General features: G+C 44.7%; 3 protein-coding genes across 13 annotated transcripts in view; 1 reads left to right on the top strand and 2 right to left on the bottom strand.

Moving 5' to 3' along the window:
* Positions 1-4,523, bottom strand: part of TULP3 (TUB like protein 3) — a 33,892-nt gene extending 29,369 nt beyond the window's left edge. The window contains exon 1 of one of the 4 annotated variants that reach the window (XM_072878642.1): positions 4,388-4,523. Coding sequence is in view for 1 of the 4 variants with exons in the window: in XM_072878623.1 (XP_072734724.1) it covers positions 3,423-3,463 (41 nt within the window). In the remaining 3 variants the exon portion in view is untranslated. Of the gene's footprint in view, positions 1-2,659; positions 2,709-3,422; positions 3,558-4,200; positions 4,261-4,387 lie in introns of those variants that run through there. The other 3 variants (XM_072878672.1, XM_072878623.1, XM_072878631.1) reach the window with 3 other exon arrangements.
* Positions 4,004-8,565, bottom strand: RHNO1 (RAD9-HUS1-RAD1 interacting nuclear orphan 1). 3 transcript variants are annotated; one of them, XM_072878723.1, is made up of 3 exons: positions 8,505-8,565; positions 6,859-7,119; positions 4,004-4,669 (listed from the first exon to the last, which is right to left on the bottom strand). In XM_072878723.1, exons 2-3 carry the CDS (start codon positions 7,024-7,026, stop codon positions 4,004-4,006), a joined length of 834 nt encoding a protein of 277 aa, XP_072734824.1. In that variant the 5' UTR covers positions 7,027-7,119; positions 8,505-8,565. The 3 variants fall into 3 exon arrangements, with proteins under 3 accessions (XP_072734824.1, XP_072734810.1, XP_072734818.1); XM_072878709.1 differs by having other exon boundaries at positions 8,158-8,554; XM_072878717.1 differs by having other exon boundaries at positions 6,859-7,078; positions 8,158-8,554.
* An 89-nt stretch (positions 8,566-8,654) lies between these two features.
* On the top strand, positions 8,655-20,635 carry FOXM1 (forkhead box M1). 6 transcript variants are annotated; one of them, XM_072878601.1, is made up of 11 exons: positions 8,655-8,756; positions 9,212-9,356; positions 9,866-10,108; positions 10,314-10,910; positions 12,002-12,150; positions 12,370-12,588; positions 13,011-13,139; positions 13,734-13,778; positions 14,738-14,816; positions 15,266-15,447; positions 17,829-20,635. In XM_072878601.1, exons 4-11 carry the CDS (start codon positions 10,361-10,363, stop codon positions 18,879-18,881), a joined length of 2,406 nt encoding a protein of 801 aa, XP_072734702.1. In that variant the 5' UTR covers positions 8,655-8,756; positions 9,212-9,356; positions 9,866-10,108; positions 10,314-10,360; the 3' UTR covers positions 18,882-20,635. The 6 variants fall into 6 exon arrangements, with proteins under 6 accessions (XP_072734702.1, XP_072734673.1, XP_072734681.1 ...); XM_072878572.1 differs by having other exon boundaries at positions 9,866-10,123; XM_072878580.1 differs by lacking the exon at positions 9,212-9,356 and having other exon boundaries at positions 9,866-10,123.
* The last annotated feature ends 1,734 nt before the right edge of the window (positions 20,636-22,369 follow it).

Here is a 22,369-nt window from a genome sequence, read left to right as displayed (position 1 = left end):
CATTTCAAGTTCTATTTGGAAATTTGAGTGACAGGTGTAACGGTGTTGCTATTTTTTCTCCTCTCTTGCCACTGCTGTCTACATCATAGGAAGTAAGGTGATTCTTTCTTCACTCACACTGACAGCAGCGGCATCAAATTGCAGTCGCAAAAGGTTTTCTTTTCTTTCAAAACTGTACTCGTAGGAGTACATCTCAACCACATCTATAAAATATTTACGGATTTATCTCATTTTGGACAGATTTCTTGGTTATAATGTTCAGACTTGAAAGGGATGAAGCAAACAAGATATTAAGCCAATTCTCTTCTATCTAAGGGTAAGATTTGCAGAATTATAAATCCTGGAATTTACAAAACAGTGCTTGTTAATTTCAAGAAGGTCACCGGTGGCCAAATAAAAATACCCAAGGACTAACAGAGATGCTGACAGGCTTTTAAAAGGAAATTCAAGCTTCTTTCTTCTCTGGATTACAACTATAGCTAAAATCATTAGCAAAGTATTCTGTCTTCTTTCCCCCAAATTATAATTAAGGTGCATTATACAAAACAGTCAAGCCCAGTAGCCACCATGATTCCCAACAGCCTCGACTACACTAAGGTTTTTCAAATACAGAAAGGGCTTTTGGCTGGACAACAATACATGAAATGACTTTTGAATCTTTTTCGGTCCATGGGCTCATAATCTTTTGAAAATTGAGCTTATTGACAATAGACCCTTTTTCTTCATTAACTTTTGAAGACACTGAGGAAGTACCCCAGAGTTCCTGAGTTCACAAACTGCAAACCACTAGCTCATGCATGCCTAGTCACCCAAGAAGGATCCAAATTACGGGAGGGACCGCTGTAGTTGACACCCAGTTTTGTAGTCTCTGTAGACTCAGTCAAGATTTTTGCACCTTGAAAACTGTGTTCTTTATATATGACATCTGCAAGTCAGAAGCTGAAGCACATTTGGAAGGCAGCATGTGCAAAGCTTTAAGTATTCCTGTATAATTATTGTGCAAAAAGGTGAAGTTCATAAGTCTCCCAAGATTCTAAAATACATACTACTGTAAGAACCAAATTCCCTTCTCAATATTTTAAAAGCTTACAATGATTTAGAATTACTTTTATTTCAATGTTTCTACTGTATTCAACATTACTAATTTCATGTTAAGTCTCAAAATGGACTTTCCCAAATGAAGAGAGAAGGTATAGCACTTATCAAAACCATGAAATAGCACTATCAACCTTATCATTTTCTAAAGCATTAAGACAGTTGTGCCATGTCTACCTGAAAGTCAATCAAACTTTAAAATGAACTTGAGCAATTTCAGTTGCAGCCACCTCAAATGGAAGTGTTGGTGGACAAGCGATAGGCTAACACAACACCACAGTTTCAAGGGACAGCCTGTTTCAGAGATGGCCTAAAGCCTAGATCTCAGCTGTCTATCCATCATCAAGTATCCCACAGCACATTTACAAAACTATATCCATTTATTTTTGACTTGTTTCCTTCACCTCTGTCCACCAGAAATAAAATAATTTTTATATCTTAATGTATATTTTACATATTGCTCAATAGTAAAGGTATTTCACCACAGGAAAAAAAAAGGAGAAAAAAAAAGCTGCCAACTGGTTCTCAGGTACAGCTATTTTAAACTTTACAGAGCCTTTCTTCTATAAGATGGTAGGTAGTATCTTCATTGCTATGAGCTGCCACTTATTATGTATCACATTTACTTTTTCTATATAAACCACTTTGGACAACTGACAATTATTTTACCAAACAAGAGTTCTAATGACTAAATTAGTGATTTACAAATAATTTTACTATTCTCTTCTCACGAAAAGAAGATCCTTCTTAAGAATACAGTCTTTTGTCTTACTGCAATTTATTATAGTGCTGCTGAACATTCTAAGTTCAGAGTCAGACCCATAAAAATAATAGGCCTTAAGGATCTATTTAAAAACTACGTACATTTATTTAGGTTCATGTACTCTAGTTTTCTTACTTTAACCATGGATACTAAGAAATTTAAGGAAATGAATTGTTTGTTTAATAAACTGGGGGTGGGAGGGAAGCAGCTATCACATGAAGTGCCATTATTGTTAGGCTATTTCTGTGAGGCACCCATAAAAGTATACAAAACAAGTTTCTTAGCAGAAAGAAATTATACTAGTACAATTGTTATCAGAAAAGCAGCATCATTTCCTGTAGCTTCAACTCTGTCAAACTCAAATGTCTAGTATCTATGCAAGGAAATTTATGTGCATCTGGTCATCAGTTTTTCAAAAATTGTTTCCAGAATTGGCATACAAACCTCAGCCTTTAAAGTCTGCATAAAGAAGTCATCTTCTAATGTTTCACAGCATATTTGGTAGACCCAAGCAATTAAGGGATCCCTTCTAACTCTATTGCCTCTTTTCACCCTGAACCAAGTGTAGGTCATAAATAAATAGTTTCTCTCCTACACTGTGTTCATTATAATTCAACTACTAGAAGTTTAGGTTTCTCTCTTTACTTGCTTTTCCTTTCTCCATCCAAACATTAGAGGCACAAAAGACATTTTTTCCTGTGTTTTTACAATCATACTATTTCTGTCAAAACCCATTTTCACTGCCTGCCTGTATCCTCACATTTAATTTCAACTAATTTTAGTTTTGAGCTATTCAAGTACCACAGGCATAATCTCTTTCCAAAATCTCTTCTCCGAAGTTCACAGTTGTTTTTCCTATTACATCAGTTAAGTTCCTTTCAGTTATTCCTCTCTTTCCCTTGCAACAGCATTCAGAGTATGTTACCATGTACCCCAAGAGCTTCGTTAGCAACAGAAGAGAAGAGTAACACTGCAAAAATGCTTCACAGCAGCACCTAGAAACAAGCAGAGCGGACCGAGACCCCACAAAACCAGTTTAATCTACAAGTATTTAGATGATGCATAACATACAACGTTGAAGAGTTAAGCACATAAAACACAGCCGCGTTTTATACAGCTGTTGCGCGCCTGCTGGATGTTATCAGGGCAGCGTCGCCACAACACCCAACCAAGCAGCGCGACGTTAGACGCGGGTAGCCGCCCCGCGGCGTGGCGCCCCACGCGCGCGTGGCGGTTAGCGGCTGCGGTGACGGCACACAGACGCGTGCGGCTCAGCCCGCCCAGGCCCCGCTGCAGCCGCTCAACCCAGCACCGGGCGCGCTGCTTCTGATGCGATGCGGGGCCAGAGCTGCGCGCAGCCACGGCCCAGGTCGTTTTGCTCCCGGAGACACCGCCTCCCTGAAACCGCGCCCGCCCAATGGATGGTGGAACCGAACCAGGAAACGCCGCACCGGGCCACCCTCACCGAGGTGCGGGGCCGGGCCGCAGACAGCGCCACAACACAGCGAGGCCCGTGCCGGGCACCCGCGCGGCCCCGCCGCCCACCGTCCTGGGCCCCTCTCACCTGCCGCCGGCGGGGCCACCTCGGCCCCTCACGTTCTCCATCCCCAGCCCCGCCGTTGCTATGGGGCCGCGGCCGCCGCGCCCAGCCCCGGCCTCGCCGCTACCCCTGGCAACGGAACTCGGTACTGAAGCGCGGCGCCATTGGCCGAAGGCTCAGCACGCGGCCCACCCATTGGCCACGGTGCCCCTCAGCGGGGAGGGACGAGCCCCGCACATGCGCAGGACGAGGGCTGCTTGCGCCGGGCTGGAGCCCAGCCCCGCCCCCTTCCCGCGCTCGCCGCTGGCCCCCCGGGGGCGGCTGGGGCTGGGCCCTGCTGCTGCTCCTTACCCTCCACCTCCTCGTCGGGGCTGTTACTCCAACCCTGGAGAAGCCACGTAGTTTAGAAAGGTCTTTTCAGAGCCACCCCGTTCCCCAAGGAAGCCCGGCCCGACATACCCCCATCCCCAAGAAAACATCCCCCGCGCCTTTAACGCGTTCCTCAGGAGGATCAGCCAGCCGTAGCACAGCTGGCTGTTCCTTGAAAGTAACATTGTCTATTTGGGCGTGTCTTTGCACATAAGAAAATTACAGCTCCTGCCAAGTTAGACGTTGGCCTGTCTCCTCGAGAGCTCGGGGTTCACCTTCACCAGTATGTCAGCAGCACTCAGCTTCCCCCTCTCCCGCAGGTATTTCATTAGATGAGGCCGCTGTCTCCAAGTAACCTTTACTCCATACTCATGCTCGGGAGTATCTGTAACCAGTACTGCAGCTGACTCCCCTCCCCCACAGGGATCAATACCGAATGCCAGCTCTTTTTCTGGATGCCAGGCATGGTTACTTGTTCGTGGCAGAGTGCTGCTGCATCTCCAGTTCCTTATGGAAGGCACCTGTGGAGTCTCTACATCTGGTGGACTAAAGACTTCTGGCTCCACAGGCTGGGGAGCAGGTAACAATGGTATTTCTCTACAGTTCTCTGGACTGTTCACCTGGATGTTCGCTTTTGCTGCTGTGCCTTTCTTGGGCTGGCTGTGAGAGCACTGTGTGTTCTTCCTTGAGCGATTCAGATGATCCGAGGGCCGGACTGCATATCCTTCTGGATTCTCAAAAGTTAAAGGAGGAAATTTGCAGGCTATAGCTCTTCGACAAGCTCCTCCTGCATGAAGCGAACTGTGGTTGGCATCCTGATTCTGGGGTTTGTGAGGACCATGATGCTTCTTCTGGCATGCTTTCAACACCACTGACTTAGTTGTTTCAAATTGTGGGCACACCTGAAGGGAAAGACATAATAATAAGAAAAAAACAACAATTTTCTCCAGACAAAGGAATGCCATCCTGATTCTACTCCCCCACCTACCCCATCTTTTTTCAGTGTGTTCATTAAGTGGGTAATCTGGTCCGCAGCAAATCAAAGCACTAACCAAGCTGCTAAGCAGGAGATACTTCTGCATTTCAACATCATGTTCTGCCACTCTTCTCTGAAAAGTGATTGGGGTGCAAGTAAGCTATTCTCTGGCAACTTAAAAAGCACTCAAGATTTGTTTTTTAAAGAAAAGTCTAGCTGGTGTCTACTCCTGTAACCACTGCAGATTTAAAACAGTTCAGAGCCGGATCCTGTTTCATTCCGTGTCTTAGCATAACTCTGAATAGATTCAGTGAACTACATCATCAGTCTCCTTGAACAGGTTGAACTGAGAGCAATACAAAATGATTTAAAGGATGCCCACTTAGCTCCATCACCTTAGATTATATTAATAAGGTGTCCAGAATATCCCCCCAAAACATCTTTAGTTCAAAACATAGTTAATCTCTGTATTCTGAAATAACAGATCACGCAAAAGCCACTTCTAAAATTAGCTTTCTCTAGAAGATGGTCAAAGCTCAAGAATGTATATTTCTTTAAAAGATTCTGGACTCTTACTCAAAACCTGGAAATCCTTCTATTACGGTATTCTTTATCTTCCTGGGTATCAACAAAAAGAGTTGGGTTCCATTTCTTGCAATTTGCTTTTCCCTAGAGCACACCAAACTGGGTTCTAGCTATGATAACTACAGATCCCTTTCAACATTCCTAAGTTACTACATAGCCCCTCAAAAAACTAAGTGCAATTTAATTAAGGACAGTGATTGTCTGCTGTACAACTGAACTGTTTGAATGCAAAGCCTTTGTGCAGGAAAAGAGAGAAATTATTCCCTGATAATTGTATCCTAGCACATACTTAAAAGAACATAGGTGAACCACTGACTTTGAGGATATGACTTCCTGGCTTCAGAGAACATGTAGGGTAGGCTTTACCAGTGCAGGAGCCTAGCTGTCAAGAGGGTATGAAAAACATCAAGAAGAGAGGAGCAGAAAATCAGTTGTCACTGAACAAGTTGACAGAACCTCTGCAGAGGTTCTGTCTCAAGAAGTGACAAACCTACCAGGATTTTCAAATGGAAGAATATCTAACAGCTTCAAACAAATTCTATAGTCACTGTGTGTTTTGAATCAAAGAGCTAAGTACCAGTGTGGATATTTCCACCTCTTCCAAACAAAAAGAATGCTTATTCACAGCAGTTATTTTACTTAGTGTTTCAGAAGCCATAGAACTAACTGCCTCAAGCATATAAAAAAAATTAAAGAGGAAAAAATTGAACATGTTCTACTTCAAGGTTAAGGCATCACAAAAATAACTCCAGGTCACCAAGAATGAAGAAATGTTTCATGCAGGTTTGAAACCACGCTTCCTGAACCTGCTTTGTGAAGAGCAGAGAGTCAAGCAGCAATAATGCTTACAACAGAGCTCCCCTAGGTGATGACTATTGTTGTATAGGAACAGTCTGTCTTTGCAGCACCTGTTTGCTTAAAAAAAAAAAATCTTTACATTACATGATATAAGGTGTATCTTAGGACACTGGAAACAGTCCCTGGAATATTTTTTCAGACCAGAAAAGGAGCTCATCAGAATGATATGGAAAGGAACTATTCAAAACACACGGAATGGAAAAGAGGGCAGGTTAGAACAAATACTCCCAAAGTAAAAGCCTATGTTCTCTAAATTTAGCGGTGTCAGATTTAAACAAACCACCTAGTACTTTAACATGTAACATTTAGAGTTCAGCCGTTATTTCAAGCAGCAAGCCAATTAAAAAAATTCCCCTAATGTTTATTATGTGCAGGGTTTTCAGTTGCCATAGAAAGCAGTATTTTCCTGATGAGAATTAGTTTTTCAGAACACAAATAATCAGTGCACACTGCACACAGCTTTATGCCTTCAAATAACCAAGATCTTAGTGGTTGTAATTAGAAAGTGAAGCAACTCAAAAGCACTTATTTATGCTTTAGGCAGCTACAATGAATTCAGGTCTGTGCTACTAATTTTCAGTATCCAGGACAGATAGCTTTCTGTTGAGACATACGGGAGAAACTTGAAAACCGTTGCTGTGGGATGCAGGGGGAAGGATAATCTATACCAACCCAGGCAGCAGAGGTGTTCTGGTCTACAGGTTTTGTAGGAACACGTCTTGGATTCTCGGCCGAAGGTAGCAGAGTTTCATAGCAATGGACAGGTCCCTCTCGCGGCCGCTCAAGGAATACCAGCTCTGCCTTCCTGGCCTTGTGGGTACATTTCTTCTTCGGAGGCATCAAAAGATATGGTAAAACGACTTAGAAACCTCATGATGCTTGCTGGAGCCAACTGGAGAAAGAGGAAAGCACCCCAAGGAGATGCTTTAGCATCTGTAGAATGCAAATAAATGGACTTGAAGACAAACCTGTTTGGAAACCTCAGATCTAGTTTTTAACAAAAAGTAAAACATTTATGCAACAGTACACTGTACACATGTCTATGCAGACTTTCCTACCAGTAGTTTTTGAACCTTATGTCAAATTTCAGGTAGATTTAGAAATGCACAGCAGAACAGATAAACGTTTAAAAGCTTCACGAAAGCTGATAGCCAAATACATTGGGGGAGACAGAGACGCAAACAAAACAAGTGTCCCAGCTGCAAAAGGAGTTCTGAACTGGCCTTTGGGCAAGAGTCAACATTACTGGAAACATTAGTTTCTTATGAAAAGACATATTTTAAATACACAAGACAGGCAAACTCACATAGGCATTTATTTCTTCATAATTCAAATATTTCTTCCTAATATTTTAGAAGTAATTTGAAAGACATCCATCTATGATAAGGCCTGACTAAAATACTGAAAGACAAAACCAGCTATGTTTAGAACAGGCTTGGTCACTGAAATTTTAAGGAAATTCAAACAACTGGGAGAAAAGAAAAAAAAATTGAATGGGAGTAGTTGACCTACTGAACCAGCTATGTCAAGTCAGCTATCAAAAAGATTTAAAGAAATAACTTCTTCACATTAGCTCAATATCTACTCTAGTCACAGACAAAGAACACTTTAGGAATTTAAAGTCAGAAAAACATGTTTTCTTTTTTCATTTTAACCCACAAAACTGGTTTGTAATGCCAAGATACATTGTAGGGCCAAGATAACCAGAAGTCTTTCCATTTCTAGTTGCTAACTACCTATACTTTTTAATTTCAGGAATTCTTAAGTTTCTAAATACAGAACATACTTGACATTTCCCTCCTGTGGATATCTTGCATGATTTTTTTTTTTACCTGACAGAATTTAATTTTCCATTCAAAACCAGATTAGCACAGACAAGGACATTCCTGAGAACATTTCCTAAAGAGACATTTCCTGAGAAATGCATTCTCTTTACCAAATGCATAAGACTGCAACAGCCTGACTGCTTACCAAGTGTGCAGCCTCCTCGGGGAGCCCTGCGAGCTCCCCTGGCCAGATACAGCCGTAACAGCCGTTAAACGGTGAAAGTCCATGGCTCTTCACGAGGGATCACCCGAGGCCAGCGGCCAGCACCACGGCGGCCTGCGCCTGGGCTGTCTGCGCCTGGCCCAGCGGCCGGCGCCCGGGCAGACGGCAGGGCTCCCAGCCCAAAGCGGCACGGCTGGGGGGAAGATCCCAGGGCTGCTCCTGCCGGGGTAGGGGCAGCTCTCCTAGGACAGGGCCCGGGCCTCAAGCGCTAGCTGAGCAAACGCCCCGAGAAAGGGCAGCACGATCGCCGGGACCCGGCGCAGACCCACCTGCACCAAGCAGCCACGGCCCCAGCCCCCTGCGGCCTACCGCCACATCCGTATCCCCCGCCGCCGCAGCCGATTGGCCCGCCCCGCCCCGCCCCCTGCTACATCTCATTGGTACAGGCCGGCATGTGATACCAACGAGTCACCGGGCGCCAAATTCAAACCGGGAAACGATCTCTGCCGCGAGCGGCGGTGGAGCCCGGAAGCGCCGGAGTTGCCGCCTCCCTCCGTACGCCCTGCCTGGCCGGGGAGGTGGTGAGTCGCGACCTGCGCCCGGCACCCGCCGCAGCCTCCCCCTCCCCGGTGTCTCCCTCCGGAGGCAGGGGCTGGCGGCAGGGGCCGGCAACCCCGCGAGAGCTGCGCTAAGAGCGTAGGGCGGCTGGGAGAGGGAAACGTCTAGGCCCGGGCTGGGGCGGAGAGGCCCTGGGGGAGCAGACGGACTTACCGGCGAGCACGGCGGGGCTGGGGTTGGAGTGGGTGAAGAAGGAGCTGGGAGCCCGCTACCGTTCCCCCCTTACCAGCCCCGGGGCCGTGCGTACACAGGGCTGCTCATGGGCCTGGTGGTAGCAGGCCTGGAGTTGCTCCTGCTGCTGGTGGTAGCGGCTCGAGGCCTTCTTAGGAAGTATCTCGCTCCTGTAGGGAATGCAACCTTTTGGAGGCTGGCTAAAGGTTACTCTTTTGTCGTTGTCTTACGGGTCTCTCTCTTTAAGGGAGCGGAGCAGTGTAATGCTGAACATTTCTATTGGTGGCGTCCTGCTGCTGGGCAGCACCTGATTGCAGGGGTGTCTGCTGCCTGCACGTAGGGCATCAACTCAGTTTTTTATCTGCCGAACTCTCCAGTTTGTATCTATGCAGGTGATTTCTACTGAGAATTTTCTTGTTTACTAGCTGGCCCAGTCAAATCTACCAATGCAAAAGGCCTGTTTTTTTGTTATTTGTTTCTATTCCGCCTGCCATCCCTAATGATAAACAATACAGACAATTTGTGTATTCTTGTTCTGGTATAGTTTGCTGCAAGAGACAGCCTCCACCTAATTCTTGAATGACGTGATATTTATAAGTGGTGTTCTCAGAAGGGACACACTGCATCTTACCCTGAAAAGCAGTATCTCTGAATTTTATCTCCTCTGCTTTATAATCTAAATTGTCTGTTGTCCGAAAGTTTGACATTTAAATTGTATGCTGCTCAATTATGAATTTATCTGGTTCTTGACAAATCTATAGAAGGAATGACTAAAGCATTTACTTTACACTTATTTTAAAGCACCTAACTTCTGCTGCATTTATTGTATGCCTTTGTAGTGTTCAGGACAATCTCTGCTTCGCAGATCTTAAACCATCTGTTGAATTCCTTGTTCTCTCAGGTCGTGTGATCTGCTGGTTCCAGCAATGAGATACAAGAATCAGGACTGCTATTTCTGTGTTCTAGCTTATCTCCCCTCCAGCTTACTGGCTGATGCTGGTCAAGTCACTTTACAGCTAAGTCTTAGTCTCCCTTTCTGTGAAGCACACGTACATACTTTCCTCATTATTATGTACTTGTGGCTCCCAACTCGTGATGCAAATTATCTACTCTGCAAATCTCTCTCCTGTCCTGCTTACACAAGGTGTGGATAAAGGAGGTACAGTACTGTTTTCCGATAGCCTCACCAACCTTATTAAATGCTTTCATTTTTTGTTTTCCTTCCTTGTTTCTAGCTTTGTAGTAATTGCTGAGAATGTGTGCTCTGTGGGAGGTCCGTGGTGATTTGCTGCACCTTTCCTAGCTGTTCTTGCCCTCTGCACTCTTATGTTGTGTCTTTTGTTTTGCAGGATTTCTTCTTGTCCCTTTCAATGGAGAGTGACTGTATAGATCAATAATGAGGACCAGCCCTCACAGGCCCTTAATTCTCAAAAGACGGAAACTGAGCCTCCCACAGAAGGATGCATCCAGTACTTCAGCAAGAGATGAGAACAGTGGTCAGGATGAAAAGACTCCTAAGCAGGAGCACAGCCAGGAGGACCAACACAACAGCCAAACCAGAGACAAAATGGACTGTGGCCTGCAGAAATTCCCAGCAGGAATAAAGATAATTGACCATCCCACCATGCCCAACACACAAGTGGTGGCCATCCCTACAAATGCTGATATTCAGAGCATCATAGAGGCACTGACAGCAAAAGGAAAAGAATGTGGCAACAATGGGCCCAACAAGTTCATTCTCATTAGCAGTGGGGGCACGTCCCGTTCAGCAGGTCCAACACCATCGCAGCATCTCCCATCAGAGAAGAAAGCCAGTGCTGCAACCAAGGCTGCAGATGGTCAAGAAAGAGACAAGAATGTTACACAGACACCTGATCTTGCAGGAGGGACAATGCTCTGGCATTCAGGAATTGATTCTGCGGTTGGACAAGAACAGGAGAGCAACAGTATGTAATCTTTACCCTTTTTTTTTGTCCTGACAGATAGACAAAGAGATGTGAAGTGGGCCAATGAGTGTAGTGCTTGCATCTCAGTATGCAGTAATGAAAACTATTTTGTTAGTTACAAAATAGCTATGGATTTGATTCTAATAATCTACATAGCTATGCATATGTAGTGAAATCTGAAGGATTGGTGGAAGAGGTGACATATAAAAGTGTATAGCAAAACAAAATTTTAGTGCTGGGGAAAAAAGAAGGGCTGGCTTGAGTAAATCAAGTCTAGAAGAACAAAAGACTAAGTTTCATTTAACAAAAGGGTTATGGCTGAATTCAAGACTAACATAGTCAGTGACAAAACATATGGGCCTAGAGCTTTGAAAAAGAGATGATTCCTGTCCTTTAATAACTTAAGTGGCAAGTCCGTTTCCTCCTTGGCTGTCTCATAAAGCTGCTAAATAGATGTTAGAAGTGGGATGGATTTTACTTTGAAACACTGCTCAGATCAAATTTGTATTTGCAACTTAATATAGCTACGTAGCTTTTGGGCTGTAGTAAATCTTGTCCCACAGTATAGTACTGCCTGACAGGAACCCATAGACAGCTGCAATAGCTGCATTACTACAACCAACCTCACCAGAAATAACAAAACTAAGTTAGTTTTCATTGCTGCAGCTCGAAAACCTGGAGACATCTGAGCTTCTGACTTGGGTCTTGTGCTAGGTCTTTCAATTGGAGTTTGTCATCACCTTCCTTGGCCTCTGCTTACTAAATTAATCCTTTAGCTAAAAATACTTGAGTTCTTGAAGTACTCGGTCAACATTGTCCTGTTTTGGTTGAGAGCAATAGTCTGGTTTGAATGTTTGTTTTTTAAGGCTGCAGCTTTTTTCAGAAATTGAGTGAATTCACATGAAATCAGGAATTCAACCTTGAATTCCTTGCACAAGAAACGTTAGCACTGCAATACCATCTTGTCCCTATCTTGAGACAGGGATACCTCTTTTAGAAGTGTGAGTAGTGTCTTCCTTCTGGCACTTGAGATGAAGGGGAAAGAAGGTTACTTGTGAGTAAGCAGAGCTATGGGCTTGTTATCCCAACAGGCAGTGGTGAGACAATGAGCTCTGTGTTGGACAATAGTCTCACTAACATCCAGTGGCTGGGGAAGATGAGATCTGATGGACTAAGTCCCTGTTCTGTGAAGCAAGACATGGAGAAAGAGAACCAGATGCCTCTGCGGGAAAGAATCAAGGTAAGTAGGAGAAGACAACAGAGTGTGCTCTAAAACTTTTGATAGGGAAGTAATCCATGTGGATCAGAAGACTTGCAAGAACTAGGCATCACCATCTCTAAGTAACCCGAGTTTGGCCTTTACTGATTTGAATAGCACATCTCGGAAGATCCAGGGATGTTCCATGGCCCTTCTTGGCAACTTTGTGAGCACTCATGTATTGTTCCTTCCATCTCTCAGACTGAAGAAGATGCTGCTGCTGCTGTTCCTACCACCGCTGCCGCTGCCGCCTCCTCATGGCAGGATTCAGTATCAGAACGACCTCCTTACTCCTACATGGCCATGATCCAGTTTGCCATCAACAGCACTGAGAAGAAACGTATGACTCTGAAGGACATCTATACCTGGATTGAGGATCATTTCCCATATTTTAAACACGTGGCTAAGCCAGGTTGGAAGGTAACAATCAGGCCTTCAAGTTGCTTTGGGCCACAGGGTGATATTATCATAAGCCTTCTGGATGAAAATGAAAAGTTGTTGCCCAGCCTGCAGAGCAAGATGGAAATTAATTTAAAAGCCCCACCCCAAATACCCTCTCTTTCCAGATGTTCCCTGTTCCACTTCTTGTATCCCTTTTCTCATTCCACTTAGGCAAGATGATGGCATGTTTGATCACTGGAGTAAGAATAGGGATCTCAAGAGTAAACAGAATAAGAGACTGATGACAAGGTTGGCTGGGTATGCAGTGAATATGAAGGTCCATGTTGTCTACACTTGGGAATATAATCCCTCTGCCAGGGCAGTCATGTCTCAGGTAGGCCCTGCTGTGCTGATAACAAAACTACTGCTTTTCAACCTCCCCCTCACTCCTTTTTCCCCAGAACTCCATACGGCACAACCTGTCCCTTCATGATATGTTTGTCCGTGAGACATCTGCTAATGGTAAAATCTCATTCTGGACTATTCACCCTGATGCAAACCGTTGCCTAACATTGGACCAGGTATTTAAGGTGAGTGCCTCATGCAAAGAAAATGGGATAGGCTATCCAGTTCCTAAATGCCACGCTAGCCAGATGCACCTTATTTTAACAGGAAAGTTAAGCTGCTTTGACATCAGCCTTTTTGTAGAAGCTGGATTCAGTCACTTCTCTTGACAAATAGACAAACTCTGTATTTGAAAGAAAAGGTGCTGTGGCTGTGCATATGAACTGGAGCCTCTGTGGGATGTGTTTATTCTTCAGGTGGTGTGCCAAATGTAGTAGTGATCTTGTTCAACCTCTTTCTGTGGGCCTGATTCAAATTCCTAGTGAGAAGCTTTCCACTGAAGTTGACTAGGAGTTCCTATGCTGTTTGATTAGACAGTCATAGGACAGAATTGCCCTATCCCAGCTAGGTATTTTAAGAAGTACCATTTTGTGGGAGAAATGGAGCTTGTGAATCTGGTATAGGTGTGTTTAAACCTTTCTGTGGGTTTTTTTTTGCAGTGGTGGGCAAATTGACTCTTGTGTGCTCAGATTATACAAGGTTAAAATGTCCCATTTGTTCCCCCTTTGGTTGGTAACTTCATCTTATTTTTCTCCCTCTCAATGACTTGCTGCCATCAGCCGCTGGACTTGGGGTCACCAACATCGCCTGAGCACTCTGAATCAGTAAGACTTACCCTCTGGCTTGGGGCTTGGGCTTCCATTCTCCTCTTGCCAGTCACTGAAGGAAAGGACAAGAGGCTCGGGGAGGGGGACTGGGTCACTGCTGCACCTAGTCATACAGCTCCGTGCACACCCTTTTTGGGGAAAGGAGTCCAGCCAAAGGCTAATTGCCTTCAGAGTATATGCTCTTTCTACAGCTGGTAGAGCTGTACAGCTTTGAGCAACGAGAAGTCTACTGCTGAAGTAGGCTGCAGTGGGCACCAACAGGCTTCAGAGAACAAGCCTAGACAGAGATTTCTGGTAAAATTTTCATCTCCATGGCAGCAGTCCCAATCTGTTCTGGGGCTTAGATCCAGAAAGAATAGGATCTCTCTGTGCTCCTTTTTAATTTTGGAACCCAGCTGCATTGTGACTCTCAGGAGGATGAACCTGTTTGCTGTCTCCCTTGCATTCAGCAGTTTTAACAATAACAGATTTGCAAGCAGCCAGTCAAACACTTCTTTGTCATGGCTACAGCCCTGGCCTTCTTTCCATCTGCTTAGACTTCCAATTCTTCTGTTGCCTCTGCTATTCCAATTCAATATCTATCTGGTCTACGGTTTGTATAGACATCCAATATACAATAAAGCTATGCTATTCACCTTTCCTCAGGCACTGAGGACACCGAAACCAGATCACTTCTGCAGTAGAGTCTGCAGCTGGAGCAGCTCTGTCATGCCATCTCTTCTACAGAGCTTTTGGTTGGCAGCTGGCTTTGAGATGGCATGGCTGCAAAACAGCAAGTGGCACAGAGATAGAGCTGGCATGAGTGCTGGGTGCTAACAGCTGCTCTCTCTGTATTAGTGCAGCACAGGCCTCTGGATTTGCAGTTCTGAATGAGGCAGCAGAATAAAGATGGATTCTTCTCTTTAAATCTCTTTTTTCTCCTTCTTCTCCTCTTTCTTATTTCACAATGACTACAGCAGCAAAAGCGACACCTTCCTGATCCCCAGAAGAACATGGGAAGCAACAGCAGCAGCAAAACTGAACCCCAGAATGCACGTGAGTGTCTACATCAGCCTAGGCCAAAGAGAATCAGTCTCATAAATCTGGGGCACTCTCCCAGATTCCCTTAGGAATAAAAGTGGAAATTGTTATCCAGGTTTGCCAGCTTTTAGGCTTCCTACTGTCAGGTTTGGAGCTGAAGCCAGTATTGCTGTGTCTGAGAGAGGATGTGATAGGGAGGTGGAGGGGGACTGGGTATTCAAATGGAGTGAGAGCAGAGCTTGCCCCAACTTGAGAACTGGGATCTGTGTGAAGGACTATTTTCGTGTTCTTCAGGCCTTCTGGCTTGGGATTTGTATCCTCAAAATTAGCAGAGAAGGCAGGTGAGCCTATCTCTGATAGGATGTTTATTTTGGGGTATTTAGAAGGACTTCCTGTTAGATGCCTGGGTTTCAAGAGGTAGTAGAGGAAGGGCAGGAGGCTAGCGAGTCTATTTTCCCTTCCAGGCCGAAAGATGAAGCCTTTGCTTCCTCGTATCAACTCCTACCTGGTTCCGATCCAGTTTCCTTTGAGTCAGCCTCTTGTCTTGCAGCCTTCTATGAAGGTTCCTCTATCCATGGCACAGGGAGCATCCCTCAACAGCTCAGAGACTTTCTGGAGCAATAAGCGTGTGCGCATTGCACCAAAGGTTGGTTTGTTTTGTGTTTTCTGAGGGTTTTTTTTGTTTGGTGCTTTTGGGGGGAGGTTGGTTTGTGGTGGTTGGTTTGGTTTGGTTTTTGTTTTTTTGTTTTTTTGTTTTTTTTTATTTTCTATCGTTCTTGCCTTCAATGGACCCTGTTCTTCATATGGTTCCTTTGTGCATCTTTACTAGGTCCTCTGAAACTCTAAGCTCATATTAAGGAACTAGCCAGTGACAATCCTTGCTGTCCTTTTCTGTCTCTAGGGTGACTGTTACCTGCTAGTTGACTTGCTATAAGGATGTTACTATAATTCAGTAGAGGAGGGGGCTTTATGGATTGGTCAAGACAATTTTTCTCTACTGCTTGGATGTGAAGAAATAAGAATGGGAGAAATGGCTTTGTTCTACCCCTAAAACATTCAGATTTTTGATAGCTCTGAAGAGACACGTAACATGGGGAACTTCTGAAAGAGCATTTATTTGCATGTAGTCTCTTCCCAGAGGTTTTCAGTACTTGCTGTTTGCTAATTTTGTGGAGTTCCCAGTTATTCTGGGCTCAAGCAAAACAGCTATTAAACAGGTCTTTCTCTTGGCATCTCACTGACTGCTCTTGGATGCTTAGACATTGTAAAGCTTTAACTTCTTCCATCCTGTCTAACCATAATCCTATTTTCCTTTGTGTTCCTGCTGCTTTATGTTCTCTCCTGCTATGGTTTATCTTTCCCCTGTGCTCTTTTTCTTTTGATAACCTCAATTTTTTTTCTTGTCTTTTTCCTTGGTTTCTGGGAAAGTTGTCCTCATTCATTTTGTTATTTCAAATGTAGATAGTGTAAGGAGGAATCAAAGGGGTTACACTTTTCCAGAAATATTCAGTTGTCCTTCTGCCTGTACTCCCAGAAGTTCCTTATAGCAGAAGTGTTCTGAAAGGCATGACTTCCAGTCACTTAGCTAAAATCCTTCCCATGTGATCTGTAGTCTTCTTTGTATCAACTTCACACAGAGATCATAGAATCATAGAATCTTTTAGATTGGAAAGGACCTTTAAGATCATCGAGTCCAGCCATTAACCTAATACTGGCCAAGTCCACCGCTAAACCATGTCCCTAAGTGCCACATCTACATATCTTTTCAATACCTCCAGGGATGGTGACTCAACCACTTCCCTGGGCAACCTGTTCCAATGCTTGATAACCCTTTCAGTAAAGACACTTTTTCCTAATATCCAATCTAAGCCTCCTCTGGTGCAACTTGATGCCATTTCCTCTCGTCCTATCACTAGTTACCTGGGAGAAGAGACCGACACCCACCTCACTACAACCTCCTTTCAGGTAGTTGTAGAGAGCAATAAGGTCTCCCCTGAGCCTCTGCTTCTCCAGACTAAACAATCCGAGTTCCCTCAGCTGCTCCTCATAAGACTTCTGCTCTAGACCCTTCACCAGCTTCGTTGCCCTTCTCTGGACACGCTCCAGCACCTCAATGTCCTTCTTGTACTGAGGGGCCCAAAACTGAACACAATATTCGAGGTGCGGCCTCACCAGTGCCGAGTACAGGGGCACAATCACTTCCCTACTCCTGCTGGCCACGCTATTCCTGATACAAGCTAGGATGCTGTTGGCTTTCTTGGCCACCTGGGCACACTGCCGGTTCATGTTCAGCCGGCTGTCAACCAGCACCCCCAGGTCCTTTTCCACGGGGCAGCTTTCCAGCCACTCTTCCCCAAGCCTGTAGCGTTGCATGGGGTTGTTGTGACCCAAATGCAGGACCCGCCACTTGGCCTTGTTGAACCTCATACAATTGACCTCGGCCCATCAATCCAGCCTGTTCAGATCCCTCTGCAGAGCCTTCCTACCCTCGAGCAGATCAACACTCCCACCCAATTTGGTGTCATCTGCAAACTTACTGAGGGCGCGCTCAACCCCCTCATCCAAATCATTGATAAAGATATTAAACAGGACTGGCCCCAGTACTGAGCCCTGGGGAACACTGCTTGTAACTGGCTGCCAACTGGATTTAACTCTGTTCACCACAACTCTCTGGGCTCGGCCATCCAGCCAGTTTTTTTACCCAGTGAAGCATACACCTGCCTAAGCCATGAGCCACCAGCTTCTCCAGGAGAATGCTGTGGGAGACAGTGTCAAAGGCTTTACTAAAGTCCAGGTAGATAACATCTACAGCCTTCCCCTCATCCACTAGGTGGGTCACCTGGTAGTAGAAGGAGATCAGGAGGTCAATCTCTATCTGTTATAGTTACTGCTTTCTGAAGATCCTCCTCTTACCTGTTCTGCTGTCCTTAAGTGCCAGTCTTTCTTTTCTTCCTTCCTCTATCATTTGGATTCTGGGTGGGTTATATACTTGTTTACTGACTGCATATCACTTGTGTTTCTTTGTAGATGTCACTCTCTACAGAAGAGTCATCCTTGTTACCAATGGCTGCTGTCAAGGAGGAGAGTCAATGTGATGAAGGTTTATTTTCCCCAACCCATTCCCTAAAGGAGAGCAGCTCCCAGCCTGGTGAGGAATTGGCTTCTTTCCCTGAGAGCATCTGTATAAAGGAGGAAGAAGGCTCTCAACTGGATGACTGGCTGTCCCCGTTTGCCTCAACCCTAACAGTAAAGGAAGAGCCAGGCTTGTTTATCCCAGTCTCGTCCACAAAGGAGAAGAAACAATTCACTGTACTGAAGTCACCATCTAAGGGTGTTTCTGACACATTAGTTATAAAGAGGCGGGAAAGGCGGGAAATGGGGAGATCCAGAAGGAAACAACGCCTAGCACTGCCTCGTTCAGAAGAGCCTGTCCTTGTTTTGCCAGAAAGCAATGGGTTTCACCCTTTCCGGTTAGGGGCAGACCCCCCCTTCCTGCAGGAAAGCCAGCCTCTTGAGAATGTATCACAGCTCAGCTGCTCGCAGGGGGAAGAAGGGCCCTTTAAAACACCAGTCAAGGAGATGTTCAGCAAATTGCCAGTTTCTTCCACTCCCAGTAAAGTCTCAGCAACTACTACCCCCCCACTAGGGGGCCTTGACCCCTGGAAGTCTGCATCTTTAGCCAAGGGAAGTCATGAGCTGGACTTCAGTCCAGTGAGAACCCTTCAGTTGCCTTTCACACCCCTCCAGGAGAACCAGGACTTGCTGGGTTTTAACAGCACACCCCTTAAAAATCCCCTTTTTGAGTCCCCTCGGGAACTGCTCAATACAGAATCCAGTGACATGGTGCATGCCCCCCTGACAAGCTCTCCAGCTTTTATTCATGAGTCTACTAAGCAATCGTCTGTTGAACTGCCAGCCTCTGGCTTTACTGAAAACCGGTCACTCATGGAGGGCCTGATTCTGGACACCATGAATGACAGTCTGAGCAAAATCCTTCTAGATATCAGCTTTCCTGGTCTTGAGGATGAAAACTTAGGAACGGACATTAGTTGGTCTCAGCTTATACCTGAACTGAAGTAAACTGGCCTCAGGGCTGAATTTGGCTTGTTCTGATATTACAGAAAGCACTCTACTCTTCTGAGATCTGTTCATGTAGTCTAAGACTATCTGCTTTTGACTAACTCCCACATCCATGGGAACAGAGGGCATGACTGACTCCTGCTAAGCTGGGAGACAGGCCCATTGGCTGCTATGAGCTCCCTTTATAAGCTGCAATAGACTATTTATGTGGAACAAGATAGAACCTCTCTAACCTTGTGCTAGAGATGAGAGTCCCTGGAGAGAGGTTATCAAGAGAACATCTAGGTAGGCCCCGAATGGCATTTGCTACTCAAGCTATCGGAGGAAATGGATGCACTCCTCTGTTATGTACAAGCGAAAAGAGCCTGGGAACCTCCTCCTAGCTCTGCCCTTACTTCCCTTTACTTTGTTCTCCTATTCCTTAGTATCTTCTGTGTAGTTTTAATGGCTGTAAATACTGTACATTCCTTAAATTAGCCCTTAATTATTATAATAATAATAATTTTATTCTTGTAGGGTTATGGGAATATTTGGGCTGGTAAAGGGTTTGACTTAGTGTTGTCCATATGTTCCGCATCTCCTGATTCTTCTACCCTAGATGAGAGTCCAAAATACTTTTTTTTTCTTCTTTGACTTCAGAAACACATTGGTCTAGGCTATTCTGAAGGTTGCTGGGGCAAAGATCTGAAAAATCACCTATATATGACTCAAGTCAAACTGAAACAGGTTGTTATCTGGATTGCAGCATAAAATCTTGGTTTGGCTTCCTTTTTCAAGGCTGGAATGGAGAAGAGCTTGGATCAAGGTGTATAGCTCTTCTGGTTCCAGAGTCCTATTACTATGTGCCTAGAGGACTAGGTAGAGTCACTGTTGCAGTAAGATGGACTTCTCTTGAATGGTTAAAGTTGCCCTCATTACAGTCATCAGTTGAAAATGTAAAAAAGAACCTATAAAGCGAATGCTGGTATTTCCACAGAAAAGTGACCTCTGGAAACACAAGGCATGTTTCTCTTGGTGCAATAGGACAACTTATCCCAATTCTCTAGAACTCATGTCAAAAGAGGAAGTTTCCATGGAAAAGACCTGATCCTTCTGCTTACAGACAAATGATAGCTCATGTATCTACATACTCAGTAAAGCTTCTGTGGGAACACAGCTGAGTATTGTCTTTACTGCTTAGCACTTACTGCACTCTTAGCAGCATGCTCAGGCTGGGCCATAGCATGAACAACTGATTTTTGCTTGTCTAATGTGTATGTTTTCTGTGATCACCAAGTAAGTGATCATTAGGACACTTTCAGTATTCCTCAGGCTGTGTTGGCCATACCACATTAGATTTGGTTGTTCAGCCCCTTGCTTCATGTAGTATACTTTTTCCTGCTGTTCCTGCTTTACAAGTCAGAAACATATTAACTTAGTCTAAAACATCAGAATACCGCCAGCAGACTAGTTTCTGTATTTTCTAAATGCAAAACAAGTCTCATTCAAAAATATGTATTTCTGCCTTCCCCTATAAACACAAAACCATATTTAGATGTGTGTGGTTTTCAGAATTGCATTCTCTTGTGTGCTTGTTATTTGTCCTCAGAAGATGTTTCAAGCACTTTGTGTTGATTATTATTTCAGTTTTTCTGGGGAGGAATACTGGACTCCCTGATGTGCATTTCTCTCTGCCTAGCACAAATGACTGCTCAGCTTGAGGCCAACTAGGCTGCCATGTGAATTTCAGACCAGAAGATTTTTGTCAGTGATTAGAAGTTCCATCACTTCTGCCTGAGTCAGGGTTTCCTTGGGTTTCCTTTCCTCTAAACAGAAAGAAAGGACGGACTTCAGAAAGCTTTAGGACTAAGAACTGTTGGGTGCCAGTAGCCTCTTAAGTGTATTTTGTTCAGGATTGATTTGCCAATACTGCCTGTGAGGGCAGGAAGTCTTGATTCCTTCTCTGCAAATGTCCTCTAGTAAGGGGTTCATGTCCTCCAGCCTGGATTGAAATCATCATTCTCTGATAAGGAAATTGTAACAGGCTGCTGTGAAAACTGATCAAAACTACATAGCACATCTGTCTTCAGGGAAGAGAGCTGAGGGGAAAGCCATAAACACAGATCTAGGCCCAGGGGGAAGAAGAGATGCAGACAGAAGGCAAGATCATGGTCATAAGGCTGCAGAAGAGGCCCACTGTGGTTTGTGGCACACTTTCTGCTAGTTATGTTACACAGCTGTCAACACTTTACCTGGGTTTCTCAAAACATCCTATCTCCCTTTCACCTCACTTCTTGCTCCTGAGAGGATGTGTGCACACAACTGACATCCAAGAGACAGCTAACTAAGGATCATGTCTCTAGCAAATTACAAAATGCTCTTGTCCTTGGGATGATGGGATGGTGTCAATTCCAGGCGGCTGATCCCTTGCTATCCCTGTCAGCTGAGGTGCTTTGATGGCCACCTCACATTATATTTTCAACATAGTAGTGCCAAAGAGTAGTTTCCCCTCCTGCTAAGTATTCCAGTGGGAGCCCCACTAGAGGGTAGTTATATCAAAAAAGGTGGGGGGAACAACAGAAAAAAACCTGTTAAGCAGTCCTACCTACTGCTCCCGCAGCAGATTTCCCAGTGTTTTGCCCAACCTAATTCAAAGCCCTACTTGGTGAGGATTTCATCACAACCCTCAGGAAGACTACTTTATTTATCTCCATAAGTCTTTGCCTGATATTCTGCCTGGACCCTTTCCTTAATTTCATCCTGTCATGTTCACCACTGTAAAGCTGTACAAAAAGCTATAAAGCCATCACACCAGCGTCTGAGTGACTGCAGCCAGCTTGTTGAAAATTGTAAGTCTTGGCTTCTCCTTCTGTTCTTTCCTTGCTGGTATTTATATGTCACTATTTATGGGAATGAGTTGTTGCAGCACGTAAACTACTATGAATAGAAGTTGTTCAAAAGTGGAAGTCACAGATATTTGCATCTTTAGCAGTAAGAAGTTTCACATCTCTTGTCACAAGGGGAGAAGCCCAGTAGCTCTTAATATCCCAGGCATAGCCCACAGAAGATCTGCAAGATTAAATGTGATCAGGTGTTGGAAGGCAGATAAGCATGGCATGAGGCAGAGAAAGGGGGAACTGTGCTTCTAATTGCTCAGCAAAGCAGCTGGTTGGAGGATGTCGGATTAAATTGGCAGAGTTTGTTGCTGGAGGTCATTGCTTAGGTATCCTATATTTGAGCAACTGGACTGTTCAAGGGTGCTATTGCTTCAGGATTAAAGTGACAGACAGGTAAGACAGCTGGAACTCAAGCACTTTGTACTTTCGGGCAAGTGCTAGAGGCATATGCAGCAAGGTCATGGTGGGAACAGTGGAAGCAGGGCTGCAGGGTAGGAGTATTATGTTTTGAAAATGTTTGTTACGAAACAAAGGCTAGAACAACAAGGTGGTGGAGCTGCCAGGTAGAAGTAAAACATTGTGTGAGAAACAAAAGGCATTATTTTGGACTAT

Source organism: Ciconia boyciana, chromosome 1, assembly GCF_034638445.1.
Source record: "Ciconia boyciana chromosome 1, ASM3463844v1, whole genome shotgun sequence".
Lineage (NCBI taxonomy): Eukaryota > Metazoa > Chordata > Aves > Ciconiiformes > Ciconiidae > Ciconia > Ciconia boyciana.
This window is presented reverse-complemented; position numbering and strand designations above follow the sequence as displayed.